Source organism: Ipomoea triloba, chromosome 4, assembly GCF_003576645.1.
Source record: "Ipomoea triloba cultivar NCNSP0323 chromosome 4, ASM357664v1".
NCBI lineage: Eukaryota > Viridiplantae > Streptophyta > Magnoliopsida > Solanales > Convolvulaceae > Ipomoea > Ipomoea triloba.
This window is the reverse complement of record NC_044919.1, coordinates 13713685-13733471: the sequence shown is the minus strand read 5'-3', so window position 1 is coordinate 13733471 and position 19787 is coordinate 13713685. Positions and strand designations below refer to the sequence as shown.

The 19787-nt window shown below is 30.2% G+C and overlaps 1 protein-coding gene across 1 annotated transcript; it reads left to right on the top strand.

The window, feature by feature from the left end:
- The first annotated feature begins 7545 nt into the window (after window positions 1–7545).
- Window positions 7546–8379, top strand: LOC116017034 (E3 ubiquitin-protein ligase RHA2A). Its single transcript, XM_031257541.1, has one exon. It carries the CDS (start codon window positions 7658–7660, stop codon window positions 8156–8158), a length of 501 nt encoding a protein of 166 aa, XP_031113401.1. The 5' UTR covers window positions 7546–7657; the 3' UTR covers window positions 8159–8379.
- Window positions 8380–19787: the final 11408 nt, after the last annotated feature.

Genomic DNA, 19787 nt, shown 5'->3' with positions numbered 1-19787 from the left:
TCATTTAGGTTTAGGGGAATTGCAAACCTTGAATGCGCAATCCTTCCACCGGGTAATAATAGAGAAGCTATACCACTTGAAGCAACATTAAGAATTATTTCTCCCTTTGATCTCAATGATGCCGAAAGAGTTCTCCAAACTAATGTCTTTCCAGTTCCTCCATAATCGTAGGCAAAAAAAAAATCCTCATTGATGTGATACCAACTTTTTGTGCTCTTCTTTAAGTTCTGCTTTGTCATAACACATCTCATCATACACCAACCTATTCATCAAACTGGCCGAACAGTCAAGATCTGGAATTGACATTTGTTGGTAATCATGTAGGCTCTTTCCACATCTTTTCAACAATTTCTCAATCTCAACTAATGCTTGATTTTTTATTTCATCAACACTGAAGACTAAATCTAAAAAATATTAAACAATATATGTTAGAAAAGTATCACCATCTTGGAACTAATAATATTAGACATGAAATAAAATATTAAAGCAAATGTATAAATACATACCATACCTTGGAAGTTCAATATGTTCCGTTGTTTGTACAGAATATAATTGGACATATATGTCCAACATTTGTCCCAAACCACCTCCGGACGGCTTAAACAATTTGAGGATAACAATGTTGTGAATAAATTTCTTAACTCTCCTGTAGTTGCCCACTGACTTGCTTCCACAATTCCATCAATATATTTTTTGTCGTCTTCCAATAGCCCTAGTGCATAACATGCATCACGGTAATTGTCGTACAACACCCCATTGATTGTTCTTAAGTCTTCATAACACGTAGGCCCTCGGATTACATTCAAAAGACATCTCAAATAGTACATCTCACCTCTTCCAGGAGGAACATAAAAAACTCGACCAATTGAGAATCCTTATTGTCTTGGAACAAATTCTCGTGTTGCTTGTTTCCAAACGAACTTTGTTGGCATCTCTGCATAAGTTAGTTGCTTTGACTCAGGGTAGTTTTTGTTTGCCTCAAGCCAAGCCAGAAACATGCTATGTTTTACCGTATGTCGTTGTACAATGACATCGATTAGAGCATCCTCATCAAAATAAATACTTTGTTCATTTGACAGATGAAAATTCAAGCGCTCTACAGGAGGATATCTGTACTGTATTTCAAAATCTAATATCCTCCAAACATCTCTACATTAAAATAATATAGTAATATTTTTTTAGAATACTATAATATACTCATATAATAATTTGATTGTTGGAATTTTTTTTTTAATATTATCATTAGAAGAATTTAATTACGTACATTAACATAATATAGTAATATTTTTTGGAATACTATAACATACATCATATACTAATTTGATTGTTCAATTTTTTTTTGAATATTAACATGAGAGAAATTTAATTATGTTAATTAACATAATATAGTAATATTTTTTAATATTATAATATACATCATATAGTAATTTGATTGTTAGAATTTTTTTTTAATATTATCATGATAGGAATTTAATTACGTACATTAACATTATATACTAATATTTTTTTGAATACTATAATATACATCATATAGTAATTTGATTGTTGGAATTTTTATTTTTTTGAATATTATTATGAGAGGAATTTTATTACGTATAGTAACATAATATAGTAATATTTTTTTAATACTATAATATACATCATATAGTAATTTGATTGTTGGGATTTTTTTTTGAATATTATCATGAGAGGAATTTAATTACGTACATTAAGATAATATAGTAATATTTTTTTTGAATACAATAATATACATCATATAGTAATTTGATTGTTGGAATTCTACGTACATTAACATAATATAGTAATATTTTTTTAATACTATAATATACATCATATAGTAATTTGATTGTTGGAATTTTTATTTTTTTTGAATATTATCATGAGAGGAATTTAATTACGCACATTAACATAATATAGTAATATTTTTTAATATTATAATATACATCATATAGTAATTTCATTGTTGGAATTTTTATTTTTTTGAATATTATCATGAGAGGAATTTAATTACGCACATTAACATAATATAGTAATATTTTTTAATATTATAATATACATCATATAGTAATTTCATTGTTGGAATTTTTATTTTTTTGAATATTATCATGAGAGGAATTTAATTACGCACATTAACATAATATAGTAATATTTTTTAATATTATAATATACATCATATAGTAATTTGATTGTTGGAATTTTACGTACATTAACATAATATAGTAATATTTTTTTTAATAGTAATTTGATTATTGGAATTTTTTTTTTTGGAATATTATCATGAGAGAAATTTAATTATGTATATTAACCTAATATAGTAATATTTTTTTAATACTATAATATACATCATATAGTAATGTTATTGTTGGAATTTTTAATTTCATGAATATTATCATGAGCGGAATTTAATTACGTACAGTAACATGATATACTAATATTTTTTTGAATACTATAATATCCATCATATAGTAATTGTAGTGTTGGGATGTTTTTTTGAATATTATCCTGAGAGGAATTTAATTATGTATATTAACCTAATATAGTAATATTTTTTGAATACTATAATATCCATCATATAGTAATTGTAGTGTTGGGATGTTTTTTTGAATATTATCCTGAGAGGAATTTAATTATGTATATTAACCTAATATAGTAATATTTTTTTTAATAGTAATTTGATTATTGGAATTTTTTTTTTTGGAATATTATCATGAGAGAAATTTAATTATGTATATTAACCTAATATAGTAATATTTTTTTAATACTATAATATACATCATATAGTAATTTGATTGTTGGAATTTTTAATTTCTTGAATATTATCATGAGAGAAATTTAATTACGTACATTAATATAATATAGTAATATTTTTTTAATACTATAATATACATCACATAGTAATTTGATTGTAGGAATTTTTATTTTTTGAATATTATCATGAGAGGAATTTGTAGGAATTTTTATTTTTTGAATATTATCATGAGAGGAATTTAATTACGTACATTAACATAATATATTATCATGAGAGGAATTTAATTACGTACATTAACATAATATAGTAATATTTTTTTTTGAATATAATAATATACATCATATAGTAATAATATTTTTTTTTGAATATAATAATATACATCATATAGTAATTTGATTGTTGGAATTTTACGTACATTAACATAATATAGTAATATTTTTTTTAATAGTAATTTGATTATTGGAATTTTTTTTTTTATTTTTTTTAATAGTAATTTGATTATTGGAATTTTTTTTTTTTGGAATATTATCATGAGAGAAATTTAATTATGTATATTAACCTAATATAGTAATATTTTTTTAATACTATAATATACATCATATAGTAATTTGATTGTTGGAATTTTTAATTTCTTGAATATTATCATGAGAGAAATTTAATTACGTACATTAATATAATATAGTAATATTTTTTTAATACTATAATATACATCACATAGTAATTTGATTGTAGGAATTTTTATTTTTTGAATATTATCATGAGAGGAATTTAATTACGTACATTAACATAATATGGTAATATTTTTTTTTGAATACTATAATGTACATCATATAGTAATTTGATTGTTGGAATTTTACGTACATTAGCATAATATAGTAATATTTTTTTAGTACTATAATATACATCATATAGTAATTCGATTGTGACATTTTTTTTGAATATTATCATGAGAGAATTTTTAATTACGTACATTAATATAATATAGTAATATTTTTTTTGAATACTATAATATACATCATATAGTAATTTGATTGTGAAACTTTTTTTAAATATTATCATGAAAGAAATTTAATTACGTACATTAACATAATATAGTAATTTTTTTTGAATACTATAATATACATCATATAGTAATTTGATTGTTAATATATGTACATAAATAAGGAATCCATGCAGGAATGTAATTGAATAAAATATTTCATTAATTTCCGTGTATAATAAGGAATGTAATCATATTTTGAATATTTTTGTCAATTTTAGTCATAAATAAGGAATGATAAGGAAGGCTAGAATTTCTGATAAGGAATTATTATATAATATTATGTTGACCAATTTCAAAATTTTTGGACTAAAATGAGCGGAAAAGCTATTACTTCTGTTTTAATATATATATAGATAAAATAATATATTATTATCTATCTAATAATATATACTCGTAAATTGCAGCTGGGGTATTTTAAATTCATTATGGTTACATACAATTAATTGAAAGTAATTTTATTTTATTTTAAAATAAGAGAATTTAAATTTCATCATTATTCATAAGGAAACTTCAAGGTGCTAGACAGAGACATATTTAGAGTAAAGTGACTTTACATACAACTCCAACAATTGAAATTGAAAATCTAGGTTGATTGCAATTTGTGTAATATGTAAGATTAGCTCAAATTGTGTGATTTTACTTTCTAGAACACTTTATTATTATTTTGTCATTAATTTTATGAAGAACATTTTAACACAGTTGAAGAACACTTTATTATTATTCTGTCATTAATTTTGTGAATTATTTCGTATAGTGCAAAGAGGCATAAATTGCACTATTAATTTATGAGGACAACTAAAGTCTAGCCGATCCTCGTAACTTAGCATGGGCTACACATTTGAATGCTAGTCTTTGTATCTGGGAAGATTTCCCTCCTCAATGTATTCGGTCTTTGATTAAGTGAATTTGGTTCTTAAAAAAAAGTCTGGCCAGTCCGTGTTCATGCATTATAAACTAGCAATAAATAAACATAAAAGTCATTATTATATAATTTTAGGTTAACTATAGTTAAGAAATAATATCTCACTATTTTACAATTACTTTTCTATTTGTCATTAGAAATATATGTTACCCTATTTTTTTTTCTACACCTAGATATCTATTTGTATGTTTTTTTTTTTAAAGAAGTATATGAGATTTATTCTCATTTCTCACACTAAACATTATTCTTGCATGATCTCATCCACATGTGTATGTGTTTATGTGTTAATGAGGGATACACCCTTATTACACTCTTGATTTTTGTCCAATCTTATCTAACGAATTTCAATACCACTATATAAATCATGCAACCAATTTCACATTTTCCACTCTTTCCTACAATCTTACCACTTTAGCCTCATTAAAAAAAAAAAAAAAACTACATATAATGGCCCCTATTTTTGTTTTACTAAATAAGATAAATGCCTACAGTACTGCATGGACAATAACAGTACGATTGATTCGTCTTTACGAAGTCAAGAACAACCGATGAGCAATCTTAGAATCTGTGCTGGAAGATGTGGAGGTATATGTTCTTGACGTATTGTTTACTTAAATTTGTCATTAAGAAATAGTTTTACAGTGTTTTTTTACGGATTTCATCAATTAGTATTAGTAAATTCACTACATACACATATTTTTATTTGTTATAATGATTTATGATATATGTTGTGTATTGCATTCAATTCCTACACTATTATCTTTTATATTTTGACTGATTTAATTTATTTATTTAAATTTCAAAAGGTTTTTTCTTTATATTGTTTATATTTGTTTATTTAAATTTGTTTATGTTGTTTATTTATATTTGTTTAATTTGTTTTTTGTTTTACGGCTAACCACTGCTGTTTTATTAATTCTTATTATTATTACATATATTAGTATTTATTATTTGGCGCTAACCACAGCTGTTTTTTGTTTGGTTTATTTGTTTTTTTTTTTTAATTTTGTATATCATTGATACATTAATATAGAGTATTATGCTTTATTTGGATAAAAAAAAAAAGGTAAATTAATGTTAAACAATTAATTAAACAAATGTAGAAGTCTTACGTAGGCAATCAAAATTTGTCAATAAACTCATTTGAACATAAAGTGTTTGCCTCATATAAAGGTTTTTTCATTATATTGTAACCCAAAAAAAAAAAAAAAAAAGAGAGAAAAAAGAAGGTTGTGTAATCTTTTAAAATTTAATTAATTAATTTATTTATTTTGTATATCATTGATACATTAATAGAGAGTATTATGCTTTATTTGGATTATGCTTTATAGTTTATATAAATCATACTTATCTTAATAATTAATTATTAATATTATTGCCTAATAATTATTTATTGTAATTCTCTTCACATTTTTCAGTGTAATTATTATGATAATCTAAATACATATATATTTTTATACTTAACGTATAATATTATTGGCACAAAATAAATTATAATTACCTTAATATATAATTAATTTTAAATTTATTTTCCTAATTTTTATTAATGATAATTATTCTGGTAATTTTTCCCTTCTTTCGTGTAATTATTATGGTAATTTTATGGTAATATATTTCAAAATTGTGGCAATTTCATTAATTATTATGGTAATTTGTGGTAATATATTTTAATATTGGAAGAGAAAAAATTTTTATAATTAATATAATTAATGAAATTGAGAAATATAATATTTCTTCCATGGCAATATTTGTGGCAATTTCATTAAATTATAATTAATAAAATATGATATATAGTTAAGGAAATGAAATTGTAAAATGAACAAAATATGTGCTCATAACTACTTTGTCAACCTACTGAAGCACAAAGAGTCAATATCGCTTCCACATAAATTAAAATTTTTTATGTTATGAAAATAGATACTTGACCAAATATATAAACGTCCAACTATATTATGATATTGTATATTTTAACATCTTTTTATTTTTTTTTCTATTCTTTAAATTTAAATTCATAATAACAAAAATTTTTCCGTGCAACGCACGGGTAAAATACTAGTATATATAATAAATAAAAAATATAAATACTAAGTCGGTAATACCCTAAATTCTGAAGAGTGAAACAAAATATCCTAATTCGACAAATCTCTAAATTAATTGAATTTATTATTTTAGGTGTTATTTTTATAATTTTAAATTTTAGGTTTAAAAACTTCGATTAATCGAAAAGAATTTCGGTCCGATTAATTCGTAATACAAACTTCGATTTGACTAACGGTTAAAGGATTACAAATTTTGATTAATTCGATTCTGTTAATTGAATGCACACATGTTCCATGGTATAATTTGCCAAATAAAATAATGGAGAAATGAAAATTGAAAATAAGGTACTCTCTCAATCCCATTTTACCTGTCCTACTTTCCTTTTTAGTTTGTCCCAATATGTTGTCCTTTTTCTAAAATTGAACATCAACATCATTCTACTTTTTCCAATTTACCCTTATGACTTTTGCTTTCTTTATTGCTTATATTTCCAAAAGTGAAAAAGTTGAGGGCATAATTGAAATACACATCACATTTACTTTAATTTCTTAAAAAGCGTGTAAAAAGCAAATGAGACATCCATTTCGGGACGGAAGGAGTATGATTTTTTAATTGTTAGAGGAAATGTGAGCAAGATTTGGGCAAAAAAGCCCTCTAGTATGAGTGTTGGGTGTGTGAATATCGGCTTGACTGCCTGTCCCTCTTCCCTTCTTCCCACGTAACCACGCCTACCACCCAGCGCCTCCCACACGCCCATATTAACCGCCTATATATTCTCCTCTCTCACATCGTCAAAGTTTCCGTGTGGTACTATATGTGGTGCATCTCAAATTCTCTCATCCCCCAATAAAAACCTTTCCGTTCAAAATCAAAAATCCCCAATCACAAGAAGAAGAAGAAGGAGATGGGTTTACAGAACCAACTCACCGACGTTTCCACCGAATCGATTCCGATTCTCATCGTGGCGCTCCTCGCCAACGCCGTCGCCTACCTCCGCTCCCTCGTCTTCTCTCTCCTCCGCCTCGTCGGCCTCGCGTCGCGGTTCGATCCTGACCGCATCGACGACACGCTCTACGACGCGGTTGGTTCTGGCTTGGCCGGAGTCATTGTGCTGGCCGAGCAGTTGAATTTGAATCGAGTGTTTTCGTACCGGTTGCAGGGAGCCGGTCCGGAGGCCGCCGCCTGCCCTAATTGCGTCGTTTGCCTGGACCGCCTCGGCGACGGCGACCACGTCCGGAAGCTGGACTGCAGGCACGTCTTCCATAAGGAGTGCTTCGATGGCTGGCTTGACCAGCTCAAGTTCAATTGCCCTATCTGCCGGTTTCCGCTCGTCTCCGAGGAGAGCGTGTCCCTCACGCGCCAGCGCGTTGCCGGAGACGTCTTGGCGTGGTTCTCCTTGCGGTGATGTGCGGCTATGATTGCAGGAGTTGTTGATATCTTGATGATGCGTTTATGACGTCTGAACTTTTTTTTTTTTTTAATTTTATTTCCTTTTTTCAGGGAATTATTTACCTTTTTTTTTTTCCGCTTTTTGAAGTGCTCTTTGAAGAGTCCTTTTCAGTTTTCACCGATGCTGTAAAATACTTTCACAGTTTTGCCGGTCAATAAGAAACATTTTTGTCAAAACATTACATGCTCACACGCCCATCAAATGGGGTGGACGCGGAAATTCGAACCCATGACTTTTTGCATGGTTCTGATACCAAATTGAATCACGTGCTCTATCTCAATTAAAAGCTTAAGTTGATAGTTGGACTGCACAGATTATATGTATGCTCACATATTGGATTAAAATTACTAAATCATGGTAACTCAATTAAACACAGTTTCGAATTATTATCTTTAAACTTTACTTTTGTAACAATCTGAACTGGCAAACTAAAATTATTGTTCATATTTATGCAAAAAACAGTAAAAGTTTGGAGGATAAATACCAATGTTATTCTCCTCAAACCAAGCACATAATTATGTGTAATTTTCGTGTTCAATTATTATTAATCACCATCTCACATTAGGCTCGGAAAATTATATTGATAAATGAATTCACTCTACAACTCAAATATTGGTCCCCACCTAAAACTAAAATTTGTAAAATCTTTCCTCCCAAACTTTGTAAAATCTTTACAAGTCAAGAATTCAATCCAATCAAATTTAAACAATAAGATAAATTTTAAAATGTTAGATCCGATTAAAAATGGAATTGATTCATTAACTTTGCATCTGAAATCTTAGCCCCGATTTTAGGATTAAATCTTAAATCAAGAATTCAATGCGATTAAATTTTTTTAAAAAAAAGTTAATAATCTTGTGATCTAGTAGCTCAAAGTGACTCTTTCAAATAGGAGGCCATGTGTTTGAGTTCAGTAGTAAAATAATACACAAAGATACGATTAATGATTTTCGATATTGAAAATACAAAAAAGAACAAAAAAAAGTAATTGATCCTAATATAATGGCATCTAAAGAACCAATAAGGAAAAAAAATTAAGTTGCATGGGCAACTCAACTAGTCACAAGAGTGAAGTTTTTGAGAAGAGGCTAGGAATTGAGTCTCACTAACAGCAGTGTGGGAGAAACCTCAAATCGAATCAAGAAAACTGATAAATCACTTTCACTAAGAATGTAACTTGTGATTATTAAACAAATAATTTAACTAATTTTTGGTACAGTAGCATCTAAACTTGGTAGAATTAATGCGAAAACAGGTCCACGTTACAACTTGGGCAGTGTGATCATTTTCAGCATACAAGGGCCTTGGAAATTTTGGCAATAATATCACGAAAGCAGCTAGATAGGGGCTCTTTTACAGATTAAGACTTTACAACTTCTATTTCATTCCAGTCTCTACTTGTATCTTTTTGTCCCTAGTCAGAGCATATAATTGCAAGGTCATTATAATTAGTAAATGAATATTCACGACCATAATTAACTCTCAGCTTTGTGGAGGAGATCTTTTTAGTGGGATTATAGTCAATGATAAGGAATTATTGGTTGGTATTAATCTTATTACGAAGTAATTAAATGCACAATTAGGTTTCTTCAACGTCTTCTCCAAAGGTTGAATACTTGAATTCTCAGCCCGATAGATCAGAGCATTTGAAATGATGTAAATCACGGTAACTCTCAGTCTAATCCCACACTACTGCTGTCGAGTTTGGAATCTTGGTCTCTTCACCTAAATATTGCCTATTGAGCTAGTGAGCTAAGTCTATGAGGGTTAAGTTTTTTCAATTTAAAAGTGTATTTGAGAGAGCAATTAAAGTAGTTTACTACTGCCAAAGACCTTGTGGTCTAGTGGCACCCAGTGTCCTGGTGGGTTCGAGCCTTAGTGGAGGCAACTGTTGACTCTTTGTACTTCAGTAGCTATGAACAGATATATTGTAACAAAGTCAGTAGTACTCAAAAAAGACCTTGTGGGGTTTGAGCCTCAGTGGTAATCACTCTAATATCATTGTTTGAGCCTTAATCTTTTAACTACGGCAAATTATTGTGTAGATAATGAATATAAGGTATACTTTTAATATATTAAAAGTACATTATTTATGTATTGAATATATATTATTTGATATAGTATATAAAATAATATATTTTATGTACACAAATAATATACTTTTTTTTTTGAAAACCATAAATAAAATAGTTTTAATATATTAAAAATGTACTTTTTATTTATAGTTCACACTGTTGTATGAATCATGGTCCATGTAATAATGATTGCTTTATCTATTTGTTTGGCTTAATGGATCCCATCTCATTGAATTTGGCAAAACATTACATCAGACCTCTTTAATTATTTTTAGTTCTTTTGTTCTATTTTACGTGGCATATTCATTATATAGTTTTTTTTTCTTAAATTCTTAATAGTAATTTCATTGTTATGTCCAAATATATAAATTTTATATACTAATACTAAATTAAATATTAAAAATTTAAAATTATAAATAACTTAAGTGAAACTACATTAATTGAACTGGCACATAAAATGAGATGAATGGAACATTTTTTTAAGTTTAAATTGTAAGGGCCCTCATTATATTTGGCCCACAACTTCAATTTGGTCCGTGGGCCTATTTTCATTGTTGTTATTTTAGTAAGCTAAATCCCTGGTGGCTATAGCTAGCTACAAGCTGTCACCATTGCTTGGACCATCAACATAAATGCCATGATTTTATTTCTTGCTTCATTTTCACTTGTTTCCTATCATATTACATATACATCAAGTGAAAGTGGGCATTCAAATGTAATTGATTTGCCAATTGTTATACTCGAAATATGTTCTATTTTGAATTGTGAATCTTGATTCAAGACATTATGTATATGTAATTGACATTTTGTACTTGCAGTTAACAGTTTATGTGTCAATAAATAAATTGAAGACACATAACATGGTAACTATTGACACATAATTGTTTGTAGTTAATATGCTATGTGTCTTCAATTTATTTACAATCACATAAATTTGTAACTGCAGGTACAAAATATGACAATTGCAGACACATCATCTGAAAGTTATTTTGAATCAAAGTCCGCAATTTAAGGCCGATCATGATCCATGATATAATTTGCCCTGATTTGTCAGGTTGGATTGACTATGAATATTATTGTTGATTCGTTTTACTTGTTTATTTAATGAGTGTCGAATGATTCATTCCATTTGAAATAAAGTGTGAATGTTGAATTTGTGAATTAATAATTGGTGAGTCTTCTAATATTAACACTTCTCTATTGTTATTATATCACCATTTATTCATTTAACTACTTTAAATGGGAAATTATAGCATGAATAATACTATTTTCTCTATTAATTAAATTTAGAATAAAGTTTGATTGCTTTTTTTTTTTTTTTTTTTGAAAACTATGTTTGATTGCTGAGTTTATGAAGAAATGATTGTCTACTCACTTAAATATTTATGCTTGTCATATTTAATTATATTAGTATTTACTAAGGGCATCTTTAGGGGTGGGAATATGCCAGGTCCCTTGTAACGGCCTATGTTCAGGCCTAATTAAACTAAACAGGCTAGACCTATATATACCAGGCTCGGCCTTTAGGCCTACAGGCCTAGCTATATATATATATATATATATATATATATATATATATATATATATATATTATAGCTAATATATATTTTTTATATTTACAATACAATCCAAAGTATATATAATTACCAAACTCTAACCCTCCACCTCCAAAGTCTCATTTTAAATTATGATTCAACTATAAACATTGCTGCTAATCATGCTTTATGTATTCTTATTGTTTTTTTTTTATTAACTGTTCTTACTGTATAATATTTAATGAAATATCGCAACTTAATTATGTGAGTTGATTGTTTATTATTTATGATATTATATAGGATAACAAATATTAATACAATTGAACTTAGGTATTTTTTGTAAATTTTTTACAAGAATACTTTAAAAGCTTAAAAATGGAGTCGTTAAATAGCTCAAAGCCTATTTATGATCTATTTTGAAACATTTTTAAAAGCCTATATGTTAAATAGGCTTTTAAAAAGGCTTCCGGCTTGACTAGGCCAACAATAAGCTCATGCTTGAGCTTAAAAAAAAGCCTACATACAAGCCCAGGCCCAGACTCAGGCTTTAGATTTCCATAGCACCTAAATTTCTAAAGCTCGGCTCGGCCTAGCCTATTTCCACCCTGGCATCTCCAACCAAGGAGAAAGAAAAAGGAAAAAAGGAAGAGAGATCAAATAGAGGATAGAAAATAGTAATCTTCGGAGAAAAGTGGAGTGACGATAATCGTGTGCTACGTAGTGCGTGAGACGTGCAATGGGTGGGGAACAGGCTTGCTAGTTGCTATATTTATTTATTTTTTTATTTTTTAAAAATTTTGGCAACCTTTCAAATTTTATTTTTTGATTTTTTTTTTGTTTGAACGGTCTTGTTTTTTATTTTTTAAAATAATAATATTGTTACCTAAACTAATTTTTATTTAAAATTGTAATTAGAATTATAATTATAAAGTTGGTGTTAGGAAAATAATATGTGTGGCTCAAATCATATGTGTGGCTCAAATTGCATGAAGACAACATCTCCCTGAAACTAGCAACACCCAGTCCATCATTCATGCACGTTCTCTGACTTTAGTGCCTCTCCGCATGCATGCCACAATTCAAGTTCACCTGGAATGTATAAATAAGCTAACATTATGCTTTTGTAATCACTCATCAAGCATAAATTCATTTGAATTCTTTCTTCCTTCTTTGTATTCCCAATTTAGTAATTTCCTTATTTGTCATTTCATATTTTTCCTGTTTATATTATTTAACTTCTATAATTCTCAATTTTCGATTATTCGCTTCCGCATTATTCTGCTATATTCCTAACAAGTGGTATTAGAGCGGTTTAATTGAGAATTATTTTCAAAGATGTCGACTGTTACCAAGTTCGATATCGAGAAGTTCGACGGGAAAATTAGCTTTTCTATCTGGAAGGTTCAGATGGAAGTCGTTCTAAACCATAACGGTTTGAAGAAAGCGCTAGCTGGGAAGAAGAAGAAATCGGCTACAATGACAAATGAAGATTGGGAAGATTTAGATGACAAGGCACGTTCAACCATTCAATTGTGTCTGTCTAAATCGGTTCTATGTGAGGTGGTAGGTGAGACGACTACGTCAGATTTATGGTCCGAGCTGGATTCACGCTACATGGACAAATCTCTGGCGAACAAGCTGCGCATGAAGGAGCGGCTGTACACAATCCGTATGACGGAATGTACTTCAATTCAGTCTCATTTGGATGAATTCAATTCTATTTTATTGGACTTGGAAAATATTGATGTCATAATTGAAGATGATGATCGTGCTATTTGATTGCTTGTTTCTCTCCCTATGTCATACAAGAATTTCAAAGAAATTATACTGTATGGTAATACTCTTGATGTCCTAACTTTCGACAATGTTAAGTCGAACCTATTGTCCAAAGAAAAATTTGACTTAGAAACTAAGTCTGAGGACAAAGGTGAAGGCTTGACTGTTAGGGGTCGTTCAGTTGAAATGTAGAGTAGCAATAAAAAATCTAGATCCAAGTCCAAAGGACGTAAGTCTAACAAATCCTGTAAGTATTGCAAGAAGCATGGTCATGATGTGACTGAATGCTTCAAACTGAAGAACAAGCAAGAGAGAGAGAAGAAGTCCGCTGAAGCTAGTGTTGTTGAAAGTGATTCAGAAGGCGATGTTATGTTATCTGTTAGCTCCGGTGACAAATAGAGCGACACTGAGTGGATTCTGGACTCTGGTTGTACATTCCACATGTATCCTCATAATACTATAAGGCTAAGATTAAGGGGTCATGGATGGTGGTGATGGTATTACTATTAGTTAATGATTAAATAAGTATGGGTTAATACTATTATTAATAAATAATAGTAGTGGTTAATGAGCAAAGGTTGAATTGATTCACAGGTTCCCGGTTGAAGTGGCTAACTTAAAAGTTGAGCCTTAGATTGGATGCTTGCTTTTGGAGCTTAGCTTAAGGTAAGTTTCTATGTCCGTCAAAACTACATTTCACTATCAAATGTGCTATTTATCTGAGTTGTGTCCTTAAATTGTTTTGGATGTGTTTGGGGTTTAAAAGTGTGATAAATAGCAAATGAGTACATTTTGGTGTTACTTTATGATTTACAAAGTATGAATATGTGATAAATTATTTGAGTATGAAACTATATGGCTTTTGGAAGGTATAAATTATATTTATTATGAGAGGTATAAACTATATTATGATTGGAGGATAAATCCTATGTCTGATGTAAACCTTATTTTGGAAATGTATATATTATATATATACTCTATCTTGTTTTGGGAAGTGTACTTGGAATAGCCTACGGGCAATGGAAAATATCTTTGAAAACCTATTTTGAAAGAATATTACTATCTTGGAGGAATTATATAATAATGTACCTATTTTGGAGAATATACTTATGTTATAATCTATATGGAGGTTATCTATATTTTTATTATTGGAGGTTACGAGAATCTTGGACTGCGGTCCAGATTATTGTGAGCACTTAGGGCTACGGTTCTATTTGCTATTGATATGAGAACCTAGGCCTGCGGTCCTATTGGTTATTGATTGGGTGGGTAACCTGGTAGTAAAAATCCAGGGTTACTAGGGCTAGTAACTACCTTTGGGGCTTGGAATCCCCGGGGTGTGCGCACTTAGGTTTCTAGTTCCTATTTCCATTTATATTGTATAGGTGTGAAGGTTCGGTAGTGGAGGTAAGCTTCGTTCCTATCCTCCTATTTGTGATTTGAGTACCTCCATACTTATATTTTACTTGTTGATTTAACTATAAACTAAGAATTGTTGGATACCTCCACTTATGTATTATTATGCTATGTTGATATTGGAGAATGAGACTTGAGTTATCTATGATTATGAATATATGTTGAGAAGGATATTGAGAAAATCTATGTTTTGAACGGGCTATATGGATGTGAATTCCTCCTTATACTTACATATATTTTAACCATTTGGAAAGTGATTATTTGGAGAGCTATGCTTTTAAATGATATTGAGAAGTATTGAGAAATGCTATATTATGAATCCTCCGTACTTATATTTATTTTGAAAATGAGTGAATAATCTACAAACTAGATATACTGTTTTGTAAAAGTAAACCTTATTGTTTTGGGGACTATATTACCTTGTATTAAACCTAGTATCATCGTTGAGTAGTGTGTGTGAGGAAACTGTTTTGGGAAAATATCTATACTACGTACCTTTGTTGTGAGTCAAATTCTTCTACTGAATGGTCTCAAAACCTATTCAAAAAGTATATCTAATTTCAAAAGTATATATGTATTTATTTTACGGGGCGGGGTAGAGCTTACTTAGCATTTTTGTGCTAATCCTTTTTATCTCTTGTTTTCCAAACCTTGAATGTTTTCAGGATCTGGACTTGTAGCTAGTTGAGAGCGTGGCGTAGAACTTGTAAGCCCCGAGAAATGTTCATGTCATAGTTTGTGTAGATTGGATTTGAATTGTCTTGTAGTTAGTTGTGATTTGAATAAAGGAATATTGTAATGGAAGTTGTAAATAGAAACCTTTGTAGCCTGTGCGTTTGGGCTTAGTTGTGACCCAAGTGTGGCATAATACCCCCAGTTTGGTTGTTCGATTTCGCTTCCGCATTTGAAACCTATTGAAAATCTATATGGTATCTACATTTTCTCCTTTATTCCTTTATTTATGGTCTTAGAATTTGGGGGTATTACAGTTGGTATCAGAGCCTTAGGTTAGAGTTCTAGGATGTTAAAAGTTTGATTCTAAGAGCCTAAATTAACCTTAGGATGCAGGAACTTGACTATAGGAGCTTAAGTTTTGAACATGTCGAATTGGAACTCTAGGTTTGAAGCCTTAAGATTTGGAACTCTTCAAGAAATCGTAGCGAGATGTGTGTTTCTCCTAAGATTGCTTGGTTATGTTGTTTTGGATATTTGGAATTGTTGTGGAGTTGTGGTTATTTAGATGTTTATCTTTGAACTATGGCTATTGCACCCGGATGGTGTGCTTCTTCCTGGTAAGTTACTTCCTTTTTGAATTTATTAAGGACTTGACTAAGACTAAGAAAAGACTTGGATGTCTACTGATGCAAAGTAGTAAGGTAGTGGTGTATGCATCTAGACAGTCAGATAATTGGATAACTCGATGAGAAGGATTACTCTACTTGTGGATCGAAGTTAGCTGTAACAGTTATTGCCTGAAGGACTCGGTGTCACCACGTGTGCGATGCTACTTGCAAGATCTACTCTAACCTCACGAGTTGGAAGTGTGTCTTCACGTAACTGAAGTCTAATACGAGGCAAAGAAGTCGATTGGAGCCTGAAGATTAAGATTGAAGATTTTCGGTCGTGAAAGGAAGACAAGTGTAAATGCTGATGTAGTAAGAGTGAGTCAAATCCTGCCTAGTGGACGTTTCCAAATTGATGGTGAAGGGAATTGTAAAAGTTAAACTTGAAGACTAAAATTTAAACTTGAAAATTTTGGAATACGAAGAGTTGGAACGTAAGGTTGAGGTATACAAGTATACAACGTGAAGGTAGTTCCATCTACCTTTGGAGAAACAAATAATGGATAAGTTCGAAGTGGTGAACTCGGAGAGAATGCAGTTTAAGATGATGGGTGGTGACCTTGGATCTTTTGGGATGCATGAGGATGAGAAGAAGCATTATAAGAAAGAAATGTGAAACTATGAAAAGGGGAAAATCAAGAAGTGAAGATGGAAGAATGACATTATATATTCAGTACACCTTGAAAGTAATAACTTGTATAAGGACTTAAGGAAGGAATTTTGGTGATAAGAATGGAATAGGAAGTAGCTAAGCTTATTTTCAAACGATTGAATTATCAAAGACTAAGACTGGCAGGAGTGAACTTAAGGACTAGCTCAAACGTTGGATCTTCCTAAGTGGAGTGGGAATGTGTATCAATGGATCTTCATAAAAGGGCTTGGCATAACCTAAGACAAGAGGAAACAAAGTTGGATTATAGTTGATCGATTTATGAAGGCCACAAGATTGATAATCGTGAACAAGATTTGGTCTACTAAGGCACTTAGCAAAGGCAAATGAGGAACATGTAGCAAAATACCATGGAGCGCTTCAAGATGTTAATTTTAGAAGAGGTTTTGGCTTATATCACGCTCTTGGAAAGTACCACTGACCACGTTAAGAACAAGGTTGAAGTTGAGTATTGTGTTTCACTAACTACGAATGGCCAACAGGAAGAACCAATAAAATCTGAGACGACGAGTTGAGAATTCATGCTATAGACCTGCAAGGATCACAAGATGAACACTAAGATTTAATCGAATTTTCTTACAATAATATTTACGAGTCGAGTATACAAAGGATACCTTACAAGGTTTTGTATGATTAGAAGAACAGGATTACACGGTGCTAAAGAAGGTATAAGTGATACGTTGGTGTTAAGGCCTCGATGTTTTAAGGTACAATAAGGAAGTAAATTTTGTTTGTAAGGTCATTGGAGTCTTATGACGATAGGAATAGATAGTAAGTTGAACTTCAAGAAGGAAAGGAAAGTGTTGCTAAAGACTTCACCCTCTAAGAGAATAAAGAGGATTGGTATGAGGGATAAATTAAACCCAAGGTTTATTGGACCATAAAGGATCTTGGGAAAGATTGGAAAAAGACTTACAGATTAACTTTGCTAACTAATTGGACAAGAATTTTGAGTGTGTTGACAATGGATATTCGTGGTTCGTCACATTTAAACCTTTCTGTCGTGATAAAGATGATTGAGACTTTAAGTTATGAAGAGAAACCGATAGGGATTTTGGATTCAAAACTCGTAAACGTGAAGATCAAGATCAACTTCTAAAAGCTAAGACTCTAGTTGGAGAATCTAAGAAACATCTTCGTTGAAAACATGTATCTCTACTTGGTAGAAGTAGAAAGAGACGGAGTAAACTAGTGTTGATTTGAAAACCCTGTGAAGCTCAAGGCTGACTTAGTGTTCAAGGCTTGAGTGTTCATTTGTACTAAAGGGAATTAGTGGAAACCTCACTAGGAGTTCAAGGAGAAGAGTGGAATAGGCTGAGTTAGTTGAACCACTACAAAAATCTCTCTCTCTCTCTCTCTCTCTCTCTCTCTCTACTTTACTGCATTCATTTATTCACAATCAAACAATTAACATTTCGAAAGAACAAAACTTACGTGCAAAATTATTTAACAGAGTTGATAACATTTTCCGATGTGCATACTCTACAAATCGTTAAATTGTGAAGAAGAAACCCTTTAGAGTGCTTATAATCGAATTATTAAATTTTTTCAAAAGTATACAAGTCTATTTACCCTGATTCATAAAAAGTCCCTATTGGTCCCATTACAAGGTCCAAGACTAAACTTTTAAGACAATTATAAATTGGGTTTGTGCAACATTGGTGGAAGAGTCATGAAAGCCCAATAAGGAGTCCAAGCGATGATGGTGGATACTTAGACTACTTTACTTGCGTTAAAGCTGATTTGGAATAGTCCAAAAATACCATCTAAGAGGTCCAGATTCATGACTTTTCGAGTTGTAACTAACCTCTAATCGGGTTCGGTTTGGCCCTAACCCTAAGCTTCGAGTTGTTTGGCTAATCGGGCGGGCTAAACCATATGAACTAAAATTAGAATATGAAAGTGAGTACCCATATTTAGAGTTATAAAAACAAGTCTGGTTTGACGAGTTGAGCTCATTTAGCCTTTATTTAGGCATGTTGCTTTGTATATTTCTCCGATCCGATCCAAATAGGTCGTCCCGTTTAGCCCCTAAGGGGTACCCATGTTAGACAAGTTGGTCTCATGGACTATGTAACCTGCGGGCACACCCGTATAACCCATCAGCCCTAGTTATACCTCGATCGTAAGTTTATTTAAATATTTATTAGTTTAAATGTGTTTGTAATTTTGCATTAGAATTTAAAAATAATGTTAGTAGTAAGAATTGAACTCTTAATTTCTCCTTTATTCTTAACCTAGCAAGATCAATTAAATTCTAAAGGTATTTATTAAATTTTTTTGTATAAAAATATTTATTTAAATCATTCACTAACATTATATCTACTATACTAATAAGAGCCAAAGAGAGTTAGGCCTAAAATGGGTAGGAAAAATGGCAGTAATCAAATGGATGGTTCAGATGAATTATTTAATCAAATAGATGGTTAAGATAATTCAGATTAATATTATTAATAGAGATTACCTAATTTAACCTTACTTTTATGATTATCCGTTAAGTTTTCTGTTAAATATTCTCTTCTCCGTTAACATTCCGTTAACTTTTAACTTACCTATTAATTTCTATAAGAAAGGTCTTAGGTTCGAACCTCATCTCAATCAAATTTGACATAGTTAAGTTTAAAAACTCTATTTTACTCTTATTAAATTAAATAAATTAGTAGCTACAACAAAAAATGATACATATGTATTTCTTTAATTTAGAATTATGTGTCTACAATACCTTTATTTGAAAAAATTATTCATTATCAAAAAATTAAATTAAACAAG

What these genes read in the sequence shown, in the direction of transcription:
- LOC116017034 (XM_031257541.1), top strand. Translation starts at nt 7,658, where the DNA reads ATGGGTTTACAGAACCAACTCACCGACGTTTCCACCGAATCGATTCCG.